The sequence below is a fragment of the Diabrotica virgifera genome, chromosome 3 (assembly GCF_917563875.1).
Source record: "Diabrotica virgifera virgifera chromosome 3, PGI_DIABVI_V3a".
NCBI lineage: Eukaryota > Metazoa > Arthropoda > Insecta > Coleoptera > Chrysomelidae > Diabrotica > Diabrotica virgifera.
In genome coordinates this window covers 54,700,522-54,719,271 of record NC_065445.1, presented here as the reverse complement: position 1 = coordinate 54,719,271, position 18,750 = coordinate 54,700,522, and the positions used below count along the sequence as shown (strand labels likewise).

The 18,750-nt window shown below is 31.9% G+C and overlaps 1 protein-coding gene across 4 annotated transcripts in view; it reads right to left on the bottom strand.

The window, feature by feature from the left end:
• The window catches only part of LOC114326572 (E3 ubiquitin-protein ligase TRIM33), a 184,986-nt gene extending 170,810 nt beyond the window's left edge, over positions 1-14,176 (bottom strand). For all 4 annotated transcript variants that reach the window (XM_028274968.2, XM_028274969.2, XM_028274970.2 and 1 more), the window contains exon 1: positions 13,588-14,176. In XM_028274968.2, the coding sequence (XP_028130769.2) occupies positions 13,588-13,682 (95 nt within the window). In that variant the 5' untranslated portion in view covers positions 13,683-14,176. The remainder of the gene's footprint in view (positions 1-13,587) is intronic.
• Between the last annotated feature and the right edge of the window lie 4,574 nt (positions 14,177-18,750).

Here is an 18,750-nt window from a genome sequence, read left to right as displayed (position 1 = left end):
GAAAAAAATACTGTAAAATTGCTGGGCATGACAATTGACAACACACTGACTTGGTATAACCATATTGACCATCTCAAAGGCAAACTTTCCAGTACTTTATTTTTACTTAGACAACTAAAACTTGTTACAAGTGTTGATACCTTAAGAACAATTTATTTTTCTCTCTTCCATTCGTTTTTAACCACTTAACGTGCTTACCCGAGTTAACTCGGTTTTAAACTACGTTTCTATTTTCGCTTAACCGAGTTAACTCGTGTTTAAAATATTTGTACGATATATAAAGGCGCCTTCGTGTTTTAACTCCTCCAGCGCTAAATAACGGTATCCCCACTTGAATGGGCGGCCATACCTATGGGAAGGGGGGGCATGGTTCCCCTAGCTTTTCGGGTGCTTTAAACTATATATGGTTATCCAAAGTATACGAAATGTAATCTGCAACATATTCACGTCTGGCCCCACCCCTAAAAATTTTTATATGGGCGCCCGTGCCCACTTGTTTTTTCATTTCTAATTCTAAACTTTCTACGATCGACTGCCGACTGGGGTAGGATCACGATGAGTAGAATTCTATTTTGCTGACGTCACGATCTGCCCTGACTGTGACGTACCTCTGTGTGTAACCCCTTGTTTTAGAGTGTATCACACTGTTAGGAATATTTAACATTATTATACTTGAATAATTGCGATTTTCTTCTTACTTGTAGTATTTTGTATGTAAAAAGTTACGACCGAGTTAACTCGGGTGAGCGCATGAGGGTATTTGATATTTTATATTTTTCTAAAAAAATATGCGATTTTTTGCTTTAGATTATATCTAGTGACAATAGTCTTGTTCGTAGTTTATTTTACTGTAATAAAATAAATAGGTAATTTTTTGACGTATTTTTGCAAATAAATGTGTGCGTTAAGCGGTTAAGCTATGGCGTTATTTTGTGGGGAAACTCTTCCAATGCACTAACAATATTTAAATTGCAAAAAAAAGCAATTAGAATAATTGCAAAAGTTGGTTACTTGGAATCTTGCAAACCATTATTTATTAAATATAAAATAATGCCCTTGCCAACACTATGGCTATACAATGTTCTCGTGGAAACACACAAAACTGCAGATACTTTAGTTAAACAGTCTGACTTGCATAATTACAGCACAAGAGGTGCAAATAATATCAGAACAGTCAAATATCGTTTGAGTAACTCACAAAAAAACTCAATTGATTTTAACATATACACTGTGTCCGTAAAGTATGGAACAAATTCTTTTTTAGCTAAACAGAGCATTTTAAGAAATAATCCTGAAACACGTCGATTTTTGATTTTAATTTACCGTATTTTAAAACAATATTCTAATATACAGGGTGAATTACTTTCGAGTAATGACGTCACCGTCATTTTTTTTAAATGGAACACCCCCATTTTGTCTCAATTTTCGGATTACTCTAGCTGAGCTGATTCCAAAAATGTATCACATGTTGATTCAAATTGGTACAGGGTGGACAAAAATACAATAGATTTGTGTGTGTTCATACAGTAACGCGTTAGTTAAATTAACAATATTTTCAAAAATACTTATTTTATTTTTGATATTTTAATTATATTTTAATTTTAATTAATTTTTGATATTGTTTAGTTGAATATTTTAATTTAATATCAAAAATTAATTAAACTTTAATAATATGAGCATACACAAAACTATTGTATTTTTGTCCACCCTGTACCAATTTGAATCAATATGTGATACATTTTTGGAATCATCTCAGCTAGAGTAATCCGAAAATTGAGACAAAATGGGGGTGTTCCATTTAAAAAAAATGACGGTGACGTCATTACTCGAAAGTAATTCACCCTGTATATCAGAATATTATTTTAAAACACCGTAAATTAAAATCAAAAATCGACGTGTTTCAGGATTATTTCTTAAAATGCTCTGTTTAGCTAAAAAAGAATTTGTTCCATACTTTACGGACACAGTGTATAATGTCCTACCTATAGATTTTAAAAACCTTACAATCAATAAATTTAAAGTTATTCTGAAAAAATATCTACTGAGATTTGCTTTTTACTCTGTTAGTGAATATTTCGATCATTTTAAAGCAGTATCATGGACATGAATATTACTCACTATGTTTTCCGATGTCATATTTTGTAAATGTGCGTGAATGTATTTATATTTCTATATGTTATATTGTATATATGTACACATTATCTCATGTATTTTATATATATCAAATTGACTTGCTACAATTCAAAAATTTTTTTTTGTAAACGTACAGTCCCTGGCCATATTATTATGACCACCTATGAATTTTTATAAAAATCAACTATTCCACTAGGTACGTTTTGTTTAAAATATGATTTTTAAATTTAATTTTGTTATGTAATGTTAATGTTATACATTAACTCTATTATATTTAATAATAAACACCAATAAAACATTTGAAAATATTACATGTTTATTGTTTATATACTTTTTAATAATTTGTTGAACTTCAGACCTTAATCTGATGGAAAATATTTGGGAGCTTTTAAAACGAGAAATTTCCGATGAAAAGGTCATTAACGAAATTGTTTTGATTAAAGGACTAATATATCATTGGAACCACAATGACAAATTGAAGCAATAAAAAAATTTAACTGCATTCAAAGTATGGCAAGACGGATACAAGCGCTAATCAAAGTTAAAGGTGGCTCAACAAAATATTGGAAACATAAAAATATGTAATATTTTTAAATGTTTTATTGGTGTTTATTATTAAATATAATACATTTAATAATAAACAGCAATAAATCATTTGAAAATATCACATATTTGTATTTTTTTTAATATTTTGCTGAGCCCCCTCTAACTTTGATTACCGCTAGTACCCGTCTTGGCATACTTTGAATGCAGTTAAATTTTTTTTGCTTCAATTTGTTATTGTGGTTTCAACGATATACAGTGGTACCTCGATATACGAGCGCCCTAATATACGAGTGTTTTGAGATATGAGCCGCCGTGCGAGCGATGTTTTGCTTTGAGATGAGAGCAAAATTTGAGTACGAGGAAACGCTTTTTATTAAAATTCATGCCTCTTTTTGACTACCTACTTCTAACTTGAAAGAGGTGATAAAGGGTATAATGCCAGCTAAGGGCGTTACAATAATTTACAAGCTCCGGACTTCTCTCCATGAAAAGATGGAGAAACTACTGATGGTATGCAGCGAAGAGAAGCAGCTTCAGGGAGGAACCTTAACACAAGCATCATATGTGAGAAGGCACGAGCGATTTATGAAAGGGAGGAAGAAACAAACCTCTTTGGACAGTTTTTTAAACGAGCTGCAAATGAAAATGAGCAAAGTGTGACGAAAAAAGCTAAGACTACTGACGAAAATTAAGCGCTTCCGTAAGCAACTCACTTTTTCTTATGTTTTTACAGAATATGTATGTATTTTTTGCTAGGTACTTATAAATAAATGTTTCTTCTTGTAAAAACATTTTTCTTATTTAAAAACACTTCAAAAACAACTAAGGTGGTTTTTTTGAGACTGGAACGGATTAATGACATTTCAGTTAATTTCAATGGGGAAAATTGCTTTGACATACGAGCAATTTGACATACGAGCAAGGTTACGGAACGAATTACCCTCGTATGTCGAGGTACAACTGTATTAGTTCTTTAATCAAAACAATTTCGTTAGTGACCTTTTCATATAAATTTCTCGTTTTAAAAGCTCCTAAATATTTTCCATCTGATTAAGGTCAGAAGTTCAACAAAATAATAAAAAAAATAAATATGTAATATTTTCAAATATTTAATTGCTGTTTATTATTAAATATATGATAGTTAATGCATAACATTAACATTGCATAACAAAATTTAATTTAAAAATCATATTTTAAACAAAACGTACCTAGTGGAATAGTTGATTTTTGTAAAAATTCATAGGTGGTCATATTGTGTTGGGATACACGGCATCTCTTAGTAATCTTCTTATTAAAACAAATCCTTTTAATAATTAAAAATGTCTTTAGCAAAACAAACTACGTTTGTTGATAGTAAATACGATCGACCTACATTAGCACATATCGGTGTAACAGTTTAGGTTTGACCAAGGTGGGTTTGAAATAACAATAGTATTCATTATTTTTATAACCTAGTCGACTCAGCGCTTTTAATCAAAACAATCTTACTTTCATTATATACCAAAACAATAACAGGAGAATACCGATTATTAGTTCTAATTCCATCGCGAACAGTAAGTCATTAATATTTGAGATCCAAAAGGGAAAACATCACAGCTACTGAGAACTAACGTACCACCAGCTCTTTACCGTTAGTACTCTAACTTACAAAATAAATGCATCTACGGTGATACAAGTTATTTCATCAACCCTTATGGTAGGGGGTAACCAACCCTTAATTATCTAAGGTGGCTCAAAAGGTAGGACTCGCACTACAGCCAGAAGCCCACAGACAAACAGTAAGAAAGGTACTAAATAATTTAGAGGCGCATAGACTACCAATTTTGTCTTTTGGAGCAGAACTAATCTCACCAAGACTGAGTATTAGGGTCAAAAACAAAATAAAGTGCAGCAAGAGCATAGCCACAGGATTCAATAGCCACAGGAAATAATAGAAGATGACAAAGAAAAACACAGGTTAATAGAAGAATATCATAATCATCCGATGTTTGGAGGACACGTAGGAAATAACAGACTCATAAAGAAGCTAAAAGCAAGATTTAGATGGAAAAATTTGGAAAAAGACGTAAGAAAATACGTTAAACAATGTCATAAATGTCAAATTAACAAACCGAAAAGAACACATGTCGAGGAATTCGTGATATCGGACACTTCTTCCAAACCATGGGACATAGTATACATAGATACGATAGGTCCATTCACTAAAAGTAACGAAGGTAATAGATACTGTATAACAATGTTATGTGAGCTTACGAAATACGCGGTCAGTATACCCGTGTGCAATAAAGAAGCAGAGACAATAGCCCGAGGAATTTTTGATCATTTCATACCAACATACGGACTCATGAAGCAAATAAGAACAGACCAAGGCACAGAATATAAAAATGAAGTAATGCAGGAACTAACAAAGCTACTAAAAATAGAGCACAACTTCTCAACGGCATACCATCCACAGTCCATTGGAAGTTGCGAAAAACTACACAGAACATTAAACGAGTACGTAAGAGCATTCATAGACGAAGACAGAGAAAATTGGGATGTGTGTTGCAGGATGTTCACATACTGCTACAATACAACCCCTAACGCGTATCACGGTTACACACCGTTTGAACTGTTATATGGCAGGAAGGTTAACCTACCAGAAGACCTTACACAGGAAATTCAACCATGTTACAATATAGATGCTTACTACAATGAGTTACTCTACAAACTACAAAGCGCACACGAGAGAGCTAGAACCTTCTTACTAAAACACAAAAAAGAGCGACAAGAAAATAACAAGCGCAAAGCAACACCACAACACTTTAAAATAGGAGACCTAGTCCTGGTAAAAAGGGAAGAGAATGGTAAGTTTGATAGTCTTTATGTAGGCCCCTTCACAATAACAGAGGTAAATAATGTTAATTGTAAGATCAGATTGGAAAACAATAAAATCAGGGAAATACATAAGAATAGATTATATGCTTACAATCCGAGAACACAGTGAGTGACAAGTGAAACGGGAACAATGTCGATAACGAACATTTTTATTTTTTTTTGTATTTGATTATTATTTATAGGAAATAAAAAATGTATATATTGTATTTATTAAAACACAGTAAGCAGGTGGTGGTACTAATAGAAAAATTTTCTTCCTTTTCCGTAGTCAGAAAATTTTCGGAAGGAAAGGAAGATGTGTTGGGATACACGGCAACTCTTAGTAATCTTCTTATTAAAACAAATCCTTTTAATAATTAAAAATGTCTTTAGCAAAACAAACTACGTTTGTTGATAGTAAATACGATCGACCTACATTAGCACATATCGGTGTAACAGTTTAGGTTTGACCAAGGTCGGTTTGAAATAACAATAGTATTCATTATTTTTATAACCTAGTCGACTCAGCGCTTTTAATCAAAACAATCTTACTTTCATTATATACCAAAACAATAACAGGAGAATACCGATTATTAGTTCTAATTCCATCGCGAACAGTAAGTCATTAATATTTGAGATCCAAAAGGGAAAACATCACAGCTACTGAGAACTAACGTACCACCAGCTCTTTACCGTTAGTACTCTAACTTACAAAATAAATGCATCTACGGTGATACGAGTTATTTCATCAACCCTTATGGTTGGGGGTAACCAACCCTTAATTATCTAAGGTGGCTCAGAAGGTAGGAGCCACCATAATATTAATATGGCCAGGGACTGTAGTCAATAAATTTTTGAATCTTTGAATCTTTTAATTTCAAATATCTCATTCAAAAGAAACTTTTTGGTTATTCTAAGGGACTTTCGGCCCTCAGTAATAATTAGGCTTACCATAATTTCGAAGAGCCAAACCGGGACGCAGAAGAGAAAGAGGCTTATTTTCGTTTTGCTTTTTGCTTAATTTGTATTTTTCACATTAGAAATGCAATGTAAAAGGAGATAAAGTACAATTAATACGAACAACACTAAAAATTTATCCAGTTTCATTATTCGCTTACACTTGTTTAATATTTTTCCCTAGAATGCACATTCTTCAGAATATTTTTTTCGTGCTTGTCGTAAAATTCACTGCATATGTTCAAGTTGAATTTCCACGTAAGCAATGCTTCCACACCGCATTCTTCCATCCTCTCCCGATCGTCACCACCTTTTTTTCATCTGTGAAAAAATTCTTTCTACTGATGCTGAAGCACTTGTAATGGGTGAATAGCTCTAGGAAAGAAGCCTTTTGTTAATAACACCTCATCAATCATTATTTGGGGTTTCAATTGAGGTTTTTGCATTTTATTTATATGTACTTTCTATTGCTTTTTCGATTTCATTCCATTTTCATGCTCATTTTTCAAGCAGATCCACTCAAAATCTTCGGCTTCGTTGAAGCTCTTTTCCCAACAATTCTAAATACGAATTGCAGCACTCATAAAAAGTGTGAACGTTACTCATGAAGTTTTCGACATGTATGGAATCTTCCAATTTATTTCGTTGTTTAGCTGCTTGTGGAAGAAATTTGTTTTTCATCCTGTTTTGAAGATTAGTTTTTAACTTTGTCAACTCCATACCTACATGTCACAGTCGAGTTAGTCTTCTTCATAGACTAAATGGTTTTGTTGAATACATAACTGTCCGAGCACAAACAAAAAGTAAAGTGCTCCAATTTCTATTGTGAAGAACTGTCGCAATACGAGAGGGCAGTTCACTTAAGCAAGAAAATAAGATAATCATGCTATAGCTGCAGGATCCTTTCCACAACTGGTAATAAAGATAGAAATCTTGTATTTCCATGTTTCACTAATTTTTTGTACTCGATGTAAGCTGTCTCCCTCTTCTGTTTACCTCTCCATAATTCCTATTACAGTTATCACCACAGCAAGCAGCCACCTTGTTTTCTATTTCGTGTTTTTTGCTAAGATTTCAGAAGTTTATGAGGCAACATATCTTTCAGATATACCTCTCTCAGGTGCAAAGTACCTAACAACGATCAGTGCCAATTTAACATCATGTTTGTGTGCTGTATCTGTTGAAATGCTCAAAAAATTGCATTCTTTTTGCTCGTTATGTAGTTCATCTCTTGCTATCACGCATCGGTGCAATCAGTCCCGTGATGATCGCTTCGCACTTGGTACCGCAGACCCGAATTTGGGCTTAAACAGCTTTGATATTAATTTTGAGGAGCAGTCAAATGATTTAAAATGTATATCGTACATTGCTGTATGGAATGCAAAAGTAGCTTCTTTAGCAGCAATGGAAAGTACATTTTCTATGTGTTAGCCATTTTTGAAAAACGATGTTATGGTAGATGAGCTTGAAATGGCCCTTGTACTAGCCTTGTGTTTCGAGCACTTTAGATGGTGCTTGATAAATGGCCGGGGTGTCGGTGTTGTTCAAGTTTGACCAGGACGTTAATGCAAACCAGCCGGGACACCCGGACAGGGATCTCAAACCGGGACTGTCCCAGTCAAACCGGGACGTATGGTAAGCCTAGTAATAATACAATCTTTCATTCTGCGTTTAAATTTTTTAAAACATTTATTAGTTTTCTCAGGATTTCAAAAAAATTCATACATTTAAAACACATTGAAAATTTTGACAGGCAGCATTTTGCGCCTATGCTTTTAGTCCATTCACTACCGATCATATGCCAGCGTGTGATATGGTTACCATCCTCTTCGATAGGCAATGAAAGTGTTAAGCTACCCGAAGAATCATTCTAGTTTATTTTTTTTCTGACTTACGTTAATGATAATGTAAAAAAAGTTGTTTGGGATAAACATACTGAATAACTAACTTCTAAACTAATTGATTAATCACTCTGTGATTTTAAACACAATTTTAACATTAATAAGATTCAACTTTCTGCAGAATAAGTATCAAGGTTGTAAGTTAGGTTCATTTTTACAATAGTTATTCACATTTACTTCCAAATTTCTTCAAAATGCTTTACTTTTTATTGGTAGACCCAAGTTCTTAGAATGGTGTACTTTTAAACTTAAATTGTTAATAATTTAAAAAGTCAACCAAATCTACTGCAGGAAACATACTAGGTTTGAGTTGTTAAGGTCTATAAAACTCAAAAAATCTGTCAGATATCTAGCTGGATCAAAGTCCCCAACAGGGTACTTTTTTTACAGTATTTCTTTGAACTACTCTGTCAGTTTTAATAATTTAAATTACTGAAACAACACCTTATACTAGAATATGCTTTTTATTAATTTCTAATCCACCTGGTATGTATACATCCACTTAAAGAGCACTGGACACATCTTACGGAAAATATAATGTCACTCAAATTTAAAAAAAATAACATGAATAGATTTGTCTCGAAATTACAATCATTTTTATGGAAATCACATTTTTGAAGTCCATAAAACTGTCATTCATAAATACTATTAGTTTAGTTGCTATTGAAAAAAACATAACCCAGCCTGAGCTAAGCCAATTAGAGATACTAGGTATATACTTTGGTACAGAACAGTAGACTCCCTCTATAAGGAGAACTGAAATGGCAGACTAATTACCTAGTTATAGGCTGATCTCGTTATATCAGACAATAATATTGGGCACACATATGAATACGTAGCTTTCTCAGACATTAACTTTCTATAGTGAAGCCATTCCCAAGCAATACAAGATGCTAAATATTGTTTAAATGGAGCTTTTGAAAAAGAGTTGGTGGATGAACAGGAAGAAGTTGACAGGTGGTGGAGTTTATTACATCACTGGCCTCGATAAGCACACAGATTTTAGGCGTTTTATACAGGCAGCTGGGGTATTAATTTATTTATAGCTATCACCGTGAAAAAAACAGGAAAAGAAACATGTTCTTCAATCTCATCTTCCCTAGATATACCGTAATTTCGGGTGACTTTGACTCACTTTCGAAGTTTAAATGTAGATTTCAGTTTTTTGAATACATAAAAGTATGTTTTTTATTTATGTGTATTTGAGTATATAACTACTATTTTAGAAAAATTACACGAAAACACAAAGAAGCGCTTCCTGTATTATAAAAAAAATAAAAATGTGGTGTGCAAAGTCACCCGCTAGTGTCGGGTGACTTTGTCTCAAGCTACATTTTATATTTATTCTCTGTGATTATTATTGTTTGGGCTAAAGTGACCCTACCAGATGAATCAGAAACAAAAATTTTGTTAGGTGAAAAAAACTTATTTAAATTTCAAACAAAGATAAACTAAAACTAACATGAAACTTTACATAGGACTCTAGGTTAACAAAAAACATCTTTTCTTAACAAAAAATGAACAAAAAAACGATTTACAAGCTTTTCTTTTAAATCTAGAAAGAAATATCGGTTATCTCCAAGTTCCAATGGCTCAGTGAAATCAACATTAGCCAAGTGGTAGGATTTTCTTACGGGGACTTCGGGCCATTGCCATAAACTTCTTTCACCCAGTACCATTACTTGCACCCAACCGTAACAGTTATTACTACCTCTTACAAATCCATCGAATTTTCCTGGAAAGCTGTCAAAGTAGTCAGATACAATTACGAAGTCTTCAACTCCAATGGAAAGCTTATCTGCAAGTTAATAAACCCTGCAGTTGTTACAAGGCCAAAAGCAAATTTAAAATCAGTATTTACTTACTTTAATTTAATATAGAAGCAACCAATGACCAAAATCCAACAATCAACAAACTGGGACAAAGTCACCCGAAAACCGTTAAATTTTGTAGCACCTTACAAAATAATATCCGACTGTCTAACTGTCTATGTTTAGACTGAAATAACGATGCACAGAGGTTAAGAATTCACAGATTTTCAATATGCCACTATGCAATTAATCTTGCTCTTGGAAGTATTATTGGTTGCCAAGCAATTTTTGCAGTCAAAAAATCTTATGTGGAATGACCAAATTTTAGAAATTCGTTTTTTCGTAACATAACAGGTATTAGCATAATTTATTAAAATTTTCAAACAGTTCATATGGTACTGATGGTGCGGTACAATGAAATTTACTTGATAATTTATTGTACAAATGTCCTAGTTACTAAAATATCTTTTTCCCAAAATGAGCCAAAGTCACCCTGGCGGGCCAAAGTCACCCGAAATTACGGTAACCAAATATTCCTTGTTATAGAGGGTTATAGTTCAATAGGAATTTCATGGGACAAATAATGTATGGTATGTTAAACAGTAAATGGTTAAGTTCAATTAGTTACCACTATAAACAGCCCGGATTAACCGATAATAGTATAAAAGGCCCGGTTTCAGGTAAAATTTATTTTAGGCTTTATTATGGGAGTACCGTCTAGTCAGTGTTAATTGCAAAAGACCAACTCTGTCTACCTTGGTGGCTTATCGCTCCGGGTGGGTCTTAACAATGGGCCAGGTCAGATAAATTTAATAATATTTATGACCGCACTAATTGAATTCAAACCATTTACTGTTGAACAAACCATACCAAGTTATTCCTCGTAATACCTGTGTTCGTTATAGAGAGAGTATACTCTACTAACCAAATTATACCTACTTTACTATTATCATATAAGAGTAAGCCTCGGTGTTAATACCTGTATAGAAAGATTTGTGAACTGCTTATTCACAAAATTTCTTTTCTCTCTTTAACTCACATGCATACCCATTTGATTTTAGATTATTTATATGAATGTAAGCTGTTATTAAGGGGATGGGTACATATTTTTGGCTGCAATGCTATTCAAATGGGGATTCATTTTTTTCGAATCCCAAGAAAACTAATAAGTAGTTTTGAAAAATTTAAAAAATAAGCCAAAAGCCAAAAACAAAATAATTTATATTATATTTTCCAAATCGAACATTCACTATCTTTGTCATACAACACACTGAGTCAAATAGAATATGATGACAAGACAGTGACAGTTTTAAATATTTGACATGGCATCGGGAATATTTTGAGTTGTTGATTAAATAATACTGATAGTGTATTTGATAAATAATTGATTTAAGAGGTGAACTTAATAAAAAGTTATTTATTGTTTTTATTTATGGAAGATCCAAGCAGAGAATACATCAGGATATATTCTGTGATCCAAGTATTTTTTTGTTAAACATGTTCAAAATTGTAATGGTTTCATAGTACAATATATTATTATTAAAAAATCACTTTAACACTTTTCCTCTTTTCTCGATTGAGTATTAGTTTTTGTTGTACATATAAATTATTACAATCACTCAATACATAGTTAGTGAAAAAATTATCACATTTATTAACTGAATTAATAATTTGCAATTATACAAATAACAGTTATCCAAGAACATTCAAAAGCCATCTCTAAAGTTAATGATCACATTGTCAAGTAGAATGACATTCTAGTAATGTTTACATATCCATACCAGTGTGAATTTTCTACACGTAATTTGCCATGTAAAGACAGAAAAGTAGGGAGAGCTGTAAAATATTTGCGAATTATGTACCGATGATGGCCTTAATCAAAAGTGAGATTTGGTGCAATGGTATGAAATTATTGTAATTTCGTGAAGAATTTATTCATGTAAATTTTATTGCATTACAGTGACATTATATTTTCCATAAGTGTGCAGTGCCCTTTATAATCAATCTAAAAATTATGTGCTCATGAAGAATAACTACTATACCCTGTTTTTAAACTAGGAGGGGTAATTCAAATGTACAGCGCCATAATGCTTGTTTGTAATTGGTCCAACCTCAGGCAAGTTTCCTCCACTGTTATGAAATTTTGACACTATTGAGATTTATAAAATTTTGAAACTACAGTAGAACCCCAATTATCCGGGTGCTGATTATCTGTGCTACGGATTATCCGTGCTATGATTTTCTATTACTCAAATTGCATTTTTGAGGTTTTATCAAAATAGCGTCATCGTAAATCACTTGACGGAAACTCAATACGCTGAAAGATTTATTTTTTCCGTTATCTTTTTATGGTAGGTACATATGTATGTGTATACGTACATATGTATTATATATAAGAAATACATGTTCGGATTATACATGCTTTTCAATTATCCGTGCCACTTCCGGTCCCGAGGAGCACAGATAATCGGGGTTCTACTGTATTAGCATTTCATAGGTTAAGTTATATTGGCGATTTTTCTGTTTTCTGCATTATTCCTTTAATTTTTAGATTTTTAAACTGATTTTATATAAAAATTATTGTTTTTGTAACTCTTTAGCGATGTATTAGTATAATATAATGTTTATGGATTAATGTAGAAGACCAACACGATTAACCAAAAAAGAAGATGTGTTTGGTGATTTTTCTAGTGACATTATTGGGTGTGAATCTCTCTTTTGAGTTTACTCCTCCTGGTTTAAAAACAGGGTATAGCACCACAAAATACCCTTCTATATAAACATGAGGGATTTAATTGATTTCTTTAACATGTTAAGCACTAGACAAAATATTAAAAAATGCCCCCCAGGCCAAGTAGCGGTTCTATCAATACACAGTGGTCCCTAGGAACCTCCATAGCATATGGGGAACTTCCTATATAGGGAATAATTTTGAATTATTTTAAAAATCCATATTGTTTTTGAAAAAAAAAAATTACAGAATAATAGACACTAAAATGTGAAAATTTTTGACAACTTTTTGCTCCACTTTTTGCCCCAACAAAGGGGCAACTTTTTGACTTCACTCTAAATGATATATTATTATTATAGTTAATTTATTAATTTCTTTAACATTGAAATAACTGGATAATCATGTCCCAGCTCAAAGAAAGGTAAGTAGGTAACTTATTTTGTTGAAATCCAAAAATGACTGAATTAATTCTTATATTTCCTCATATCTGTTAATTATACTTTTGATAGTTTAGTTTAATTTTAAATCAAGTAATAAAAAATGTTTAAATTTTGAACAAAAAGTCCTTGAAAATAGCTTAATTTTCTGTGAAAATTTATAAAATGTAAAGCAGATGCATGAAAAACAAGAGAAATATAAGTTTGGTAGTCACCTTAATATGTTGTGCGATTCTTGGGACTCCGTTGTGATTGGGGTTATGAAAGCCGGATCGCCAAGGAACACTTTCGATTCGTTTATTTCAGCCATACTTTTACTATAAAGAGGTCATAAACTTTAAAATCACAGCAAGGACACTTTCCACACTTAATGTAATTCAAACATTTTCACAAAATATCTCTGGTGTAAAAAAGTCCACGTATCTAGTGTCTTTCACATTTATATTCACATTATATTTATTTATTTATATTATAATGTGACAGCTTCAGTTTTTGCAGACGCCTTTTTCATTTCTGCCACTTTTCTCCATTTTGTACAGTACGCCAACGTAATCAGCTGTCATAAACTACAATAGAGCCAACATTGTAATACTTATTATTACTAATTTTGTCCTGCTCAGTCCTGCTATAATTTCCTGAAATTTCCAGAAGATCTGTACAGTTGACGGTTACATTTACTCAAACATAAAATTTTTTCAAAAATAAATTATTTTCATGTTATTATGATAAACCTAATATTGAATCAATAATTTATTTTAAAAAAGTTCCCCCCTACGCAATAGGAACACAGCCACTGCCTAATTTGGCGCCAAACTAATTTGTGCAACATCATTTATTTGTATCCATAGATAACGGGGTGGGGGTTTTTGTATCTTCAAGTCTCATTGTTCTCATTTAAATTTTATGTTTCACAATAATTAACATAATTATTACCGTAATATTTTTTTATCAGTAATAATGTACTATTTTGATTTTTTAAACGATTATTGCGTTAGATCAATTGGTCATTTAATATTAATTATTATTTAATTTATAACTATTTTATTTTATTTATTTACAGTTTATTATACTGCATTCAAATATTATCATTTAAATAATGTGATAAAAATCTTTTTTATACTATTCGTACAATTGTGTATTATTGAAATGTTTTAACTTCAAAATATAATTTGTTTATTAAACAATGTTTTGCGGTGAAAACCTCTAGACATGTTATAAAATCATTTAAAGTAATGTAAATTGCACACATTTGGCGCAAGCACGACATGCATCTTTATTCGTTGATTTTATCCATGGGTCCATGGTTTGATCCCATGATGCATGATGATGATGATCCAAGTGATTAGTTTCCTATTTTTTCCTTAAGAAGTCTGCTGATTTTATCTGCCGTGTCCTTTATATAGGGAGGGATAGTTTTTCCAATTGGTTTTTCTTCTTCTACCGGATCTCTGATTTTGTTTCGGAATTTTTGTGAATTTTCTGAACTCTGGCCTCTGGTTCTTGTAGATGAAATAGGTATGTAGATAGCAGGGCCGGCGATAACGGGCCTGCAAACGATGCAGGCGGGCGCCCCTGTTTGGGGGGCGCCAAAATGGGGCAATTTTTTGTCTGTTGGCATTATACAAAATAATAATTAACTAAAAACGAAGGGCGCATATGCTACTTTTGCAGGCGGGCACCTTATACCCTATCACCGGGACTGGTAGATAGTACTTATTCAAGCAATAAGCAATGCCTCGTAAGGTAGAATAGATATCTTTTGGTAGTATAGGTTCTATTCTAATGATTCTTCTACTATAACATTGGTGAAGATGAATGAATATAATATAATATGAATGAATTTATATAGTACTCCATCTTCAGCGTAGAATATGAAACGGCGAAATTTTATATTTTATTTAAATAGTGGAATCCTTTAGATCTCTTCTTCATAAAAATTTGATAGATAATCGTTGATTTATAAATGCACAAATTGATAAATATATGATGATTGATAAATATTTATCAATCAAGGATAATCACACTCTATCTTCATTAGCGGAACATAAAGTCGCTAGCCACCAATCTAGAAATTGACGGCAAATAGTATTTGGAATTCTTTATTATATTGTCGCATTTAGAAAAACATTCAAATTAAGGTTTTATTTTTATAAAAATGTTATTGATAGGATATTGATTCAATAGTTAAAAGTCTGCAATTTATCAGATATATACTACATTCGCTCTCGCGAGATTTTTTTTGAGACATTCGGAATAGGAAACGTACAACACAAAAATTCCTACCTCACACTATTAACTGCTAAAATCAACTCAAATCAACTTAATCTTTCATTAAAAAAAGAGGAATTATTGGAAATAGTGGGAGTGTCTACTAATCTCATAAAATTTTGTGAAGTTTATTTCTACAAAATATTTTTATTTTGTACAATAAATAATTTTCTCATTTGCTATCAATACATTATAATGGTTTAAATAAATAAATATTGATTGGCGTAAGGTTTATGTTATTTTTATGTCTGTTTACTATTAATAATATTGGATATGAGCAGGTGCGTTGGTTTTGTAGTAATTTCCAGTCACTTCTGACAACTGAATTTTTCAAAAAAGAAATTACTAACGTCAGTGTCAAAAAAAATCTCGCGAGAGCGAATGTAGTATACCGGTTTTATTTATGAAGGAAGCGCTTTTCGCTGTGTCTAGATACACGCTAACGTGTACGCAAATAAAAAAGTTAGGTACACGCTTAAACGTCATCAAGTCAGTGACGTCATTATTTAGCGTGTACTATGACTGTGTTTTTTGGTACACGCTAATTTCAGCCGCGTGTATGCTGTGGTATTAAGTATCTGTAATATGTAAGTATCGCGAGTGTCAGAGTTTGGTTAGAATTTGTCTAATCGCGTTATATTTACAGTTTAATATTGATTTGTAAAGAGTTTCCTTATTTTTACTTGTTTAGAGTTTTTTTTAATTAAGTATGGAGTGTGGACAATTATTTAGTTCTTTTAATGAGTTTAACAGCATTCTAAAACAGTATGAAAAAGATAAGAGACAAAAATTCGTGATTAAGGGTAGCAGAAGTAATAAGACAGCAATAGTCAATAAAATATAGATAGCAATAAAAGTTAGTAACAAAAATTTTAGCAAACTTTGAGTTTCATATTACAAAATTACTAAAATTAGTTAGCGCGTTCGATAATATAGTGGCAGACCAAACTTATGTTTTTTAAATGGAAATGGAACATCCTATATTTTATTTTATGTTCGAAATCTTCTTAACTTCCATATCACAAAAATATAAAGGTTTATTATGTTATACAGGGTATTTACAAAGTTTATAACCAATTTTCTATGAAAATCGTAACAAGTTCAACTCCCTGTATAAATAAAAATAAACACCACAGCAAAAATAAACACCAATATAAACTGGTATAATTAACTTACGTATAAAAATTATTTAAGCCGTATTTTGTATATAATATCATGTTAACTAATATTTATTTTGCTAACCTGAATATTACTTTTATATACAGTTGTTTTATTACAATTAAGTTTGAAACATCTGGATAGTTTTGTTTCCCTTCCCCTTCCCTTAATAAAAATATTTTCTATCAAACAAACAACAAACACTAAGGCCCGGTACTTTATGTCTCGATTAACAGCCGGTTGCCGCAGTCTCTCTTATGCGATTGTCGCATGCGTTTGACGCAAGCAGCAGTCGCAAGCGATGTTCTGTGCACTCCTCAAATGTAAACTTTATATGGCCGGTCTGTCTTGTGCGTCCGACGCGAGGAATCGCATGCGCCTGCTGCATCGACTGGTAATGATAGCAGTGCTTTGCAGTGACTGCATGCGTCCATTTCATAAAACAACAAAAAATTTGACATAGAATTTAAAAGTTTGTTGTTTATTGTTTATCAAATTATGATAACGAGGTTCGAGGTTAAAAAGCTTTATTAATTAATATTTTAATAATACGTAATTTCCAGATATAAATAAGCAATTCTGTTGTTTTCATAATTGCACAGGAAATAAACATTTTGTACTAACCTTAATGTGACACCAAGTTTTTCTTCTGGTGTTATATATAGTGTTATCATTCTCTTTACCATTCTTGTAGAAGATTTCGTTATGTCTTCCTTAATAGCACATAACAAGAAATGGAGCTGGTTCTTCGTCACGCGAAAGAAACTATGAAACTTGGTCTCATTATCAACCATATATTTACTTATTAAATTGGTTTGGTATCCTTCTTCAACCCTATTCACATACATTTCATCAGTTTTACTCTTTTTTGGTTTACCTTCATCTGAGAGCATCATTTTTAAAATGTTCTCCTCCAATTCTTGCTCTTTTAATATGTGAAGATAAACCTGTCTCTGTAGATGCACCAATTATATTATTATTATCACTAAATTAATTACTACTTACTACTATTACTACTACCTACTAATTATAAATTACTAAATATTACTACATATTATTATAAATGACTAATGAATATTATTAATTACTAAGTTATTACCATTATTATAAATTACTAAATATTCCTATTATTATTAATTAATAAGTATTACTATAATTATAAATTACTAAATATCAATATTATTATAAATTACTATGAAGCAATATCAATATTATTATAAATTACTCTGAAGCAATGTTACTGTTATTGGTGCTATTAGATAATATATCTAGAGTGCTATGTATTAAGAGTATAAGTCAAAAATGAAAATATTTTATTAGGACTTTTCAAAGTCTTTTTTACCACTGATGAAATAACTATTACAACTGAATATGAAAATAGTGACGAAATATGATTAATAAATTAGTAATTAACGATTTTACTTTCTACTTTGGTAATACCTTATTAATTATATAATTCAAAATATAGAAGCATCCCGAAAAATCTTTTTTATGACTTATACTCTTAGTACATAGCACGTTAGATATAACATATTATATTTAAAATTCCCGCTTTTCATCAGCTGTTATATCTGATGCGTCGGATGCGTCTACGCACAAGAGAGACCACCCCAACCACTGCGTTAATTGCTTGCGACTGCTGCTTGCGTCAAACGCATGCGACAATCGCATAAGAGAGACTGCGCCTTAACCGGGACCTCTTTAGGGTCTCTTGCGTTGTAATAAATGCAATTATAAAATCCACGAGGAAAATAAAATTCGTGTAGCTGTAAATGCAATTATAATTAGTATTAGACAGAAAGTACCGGGCCTAAACACATCAAAATAACATCAAAATAGCGTGTACCAAAATATAAAGTCACTGCGCACGCTACATAATGATGTCACTGGCTTGATGAAGTTTAATTCGCGTGTACCTAACTTTTTTATTTGCGTACACGTTAGCGTGTACC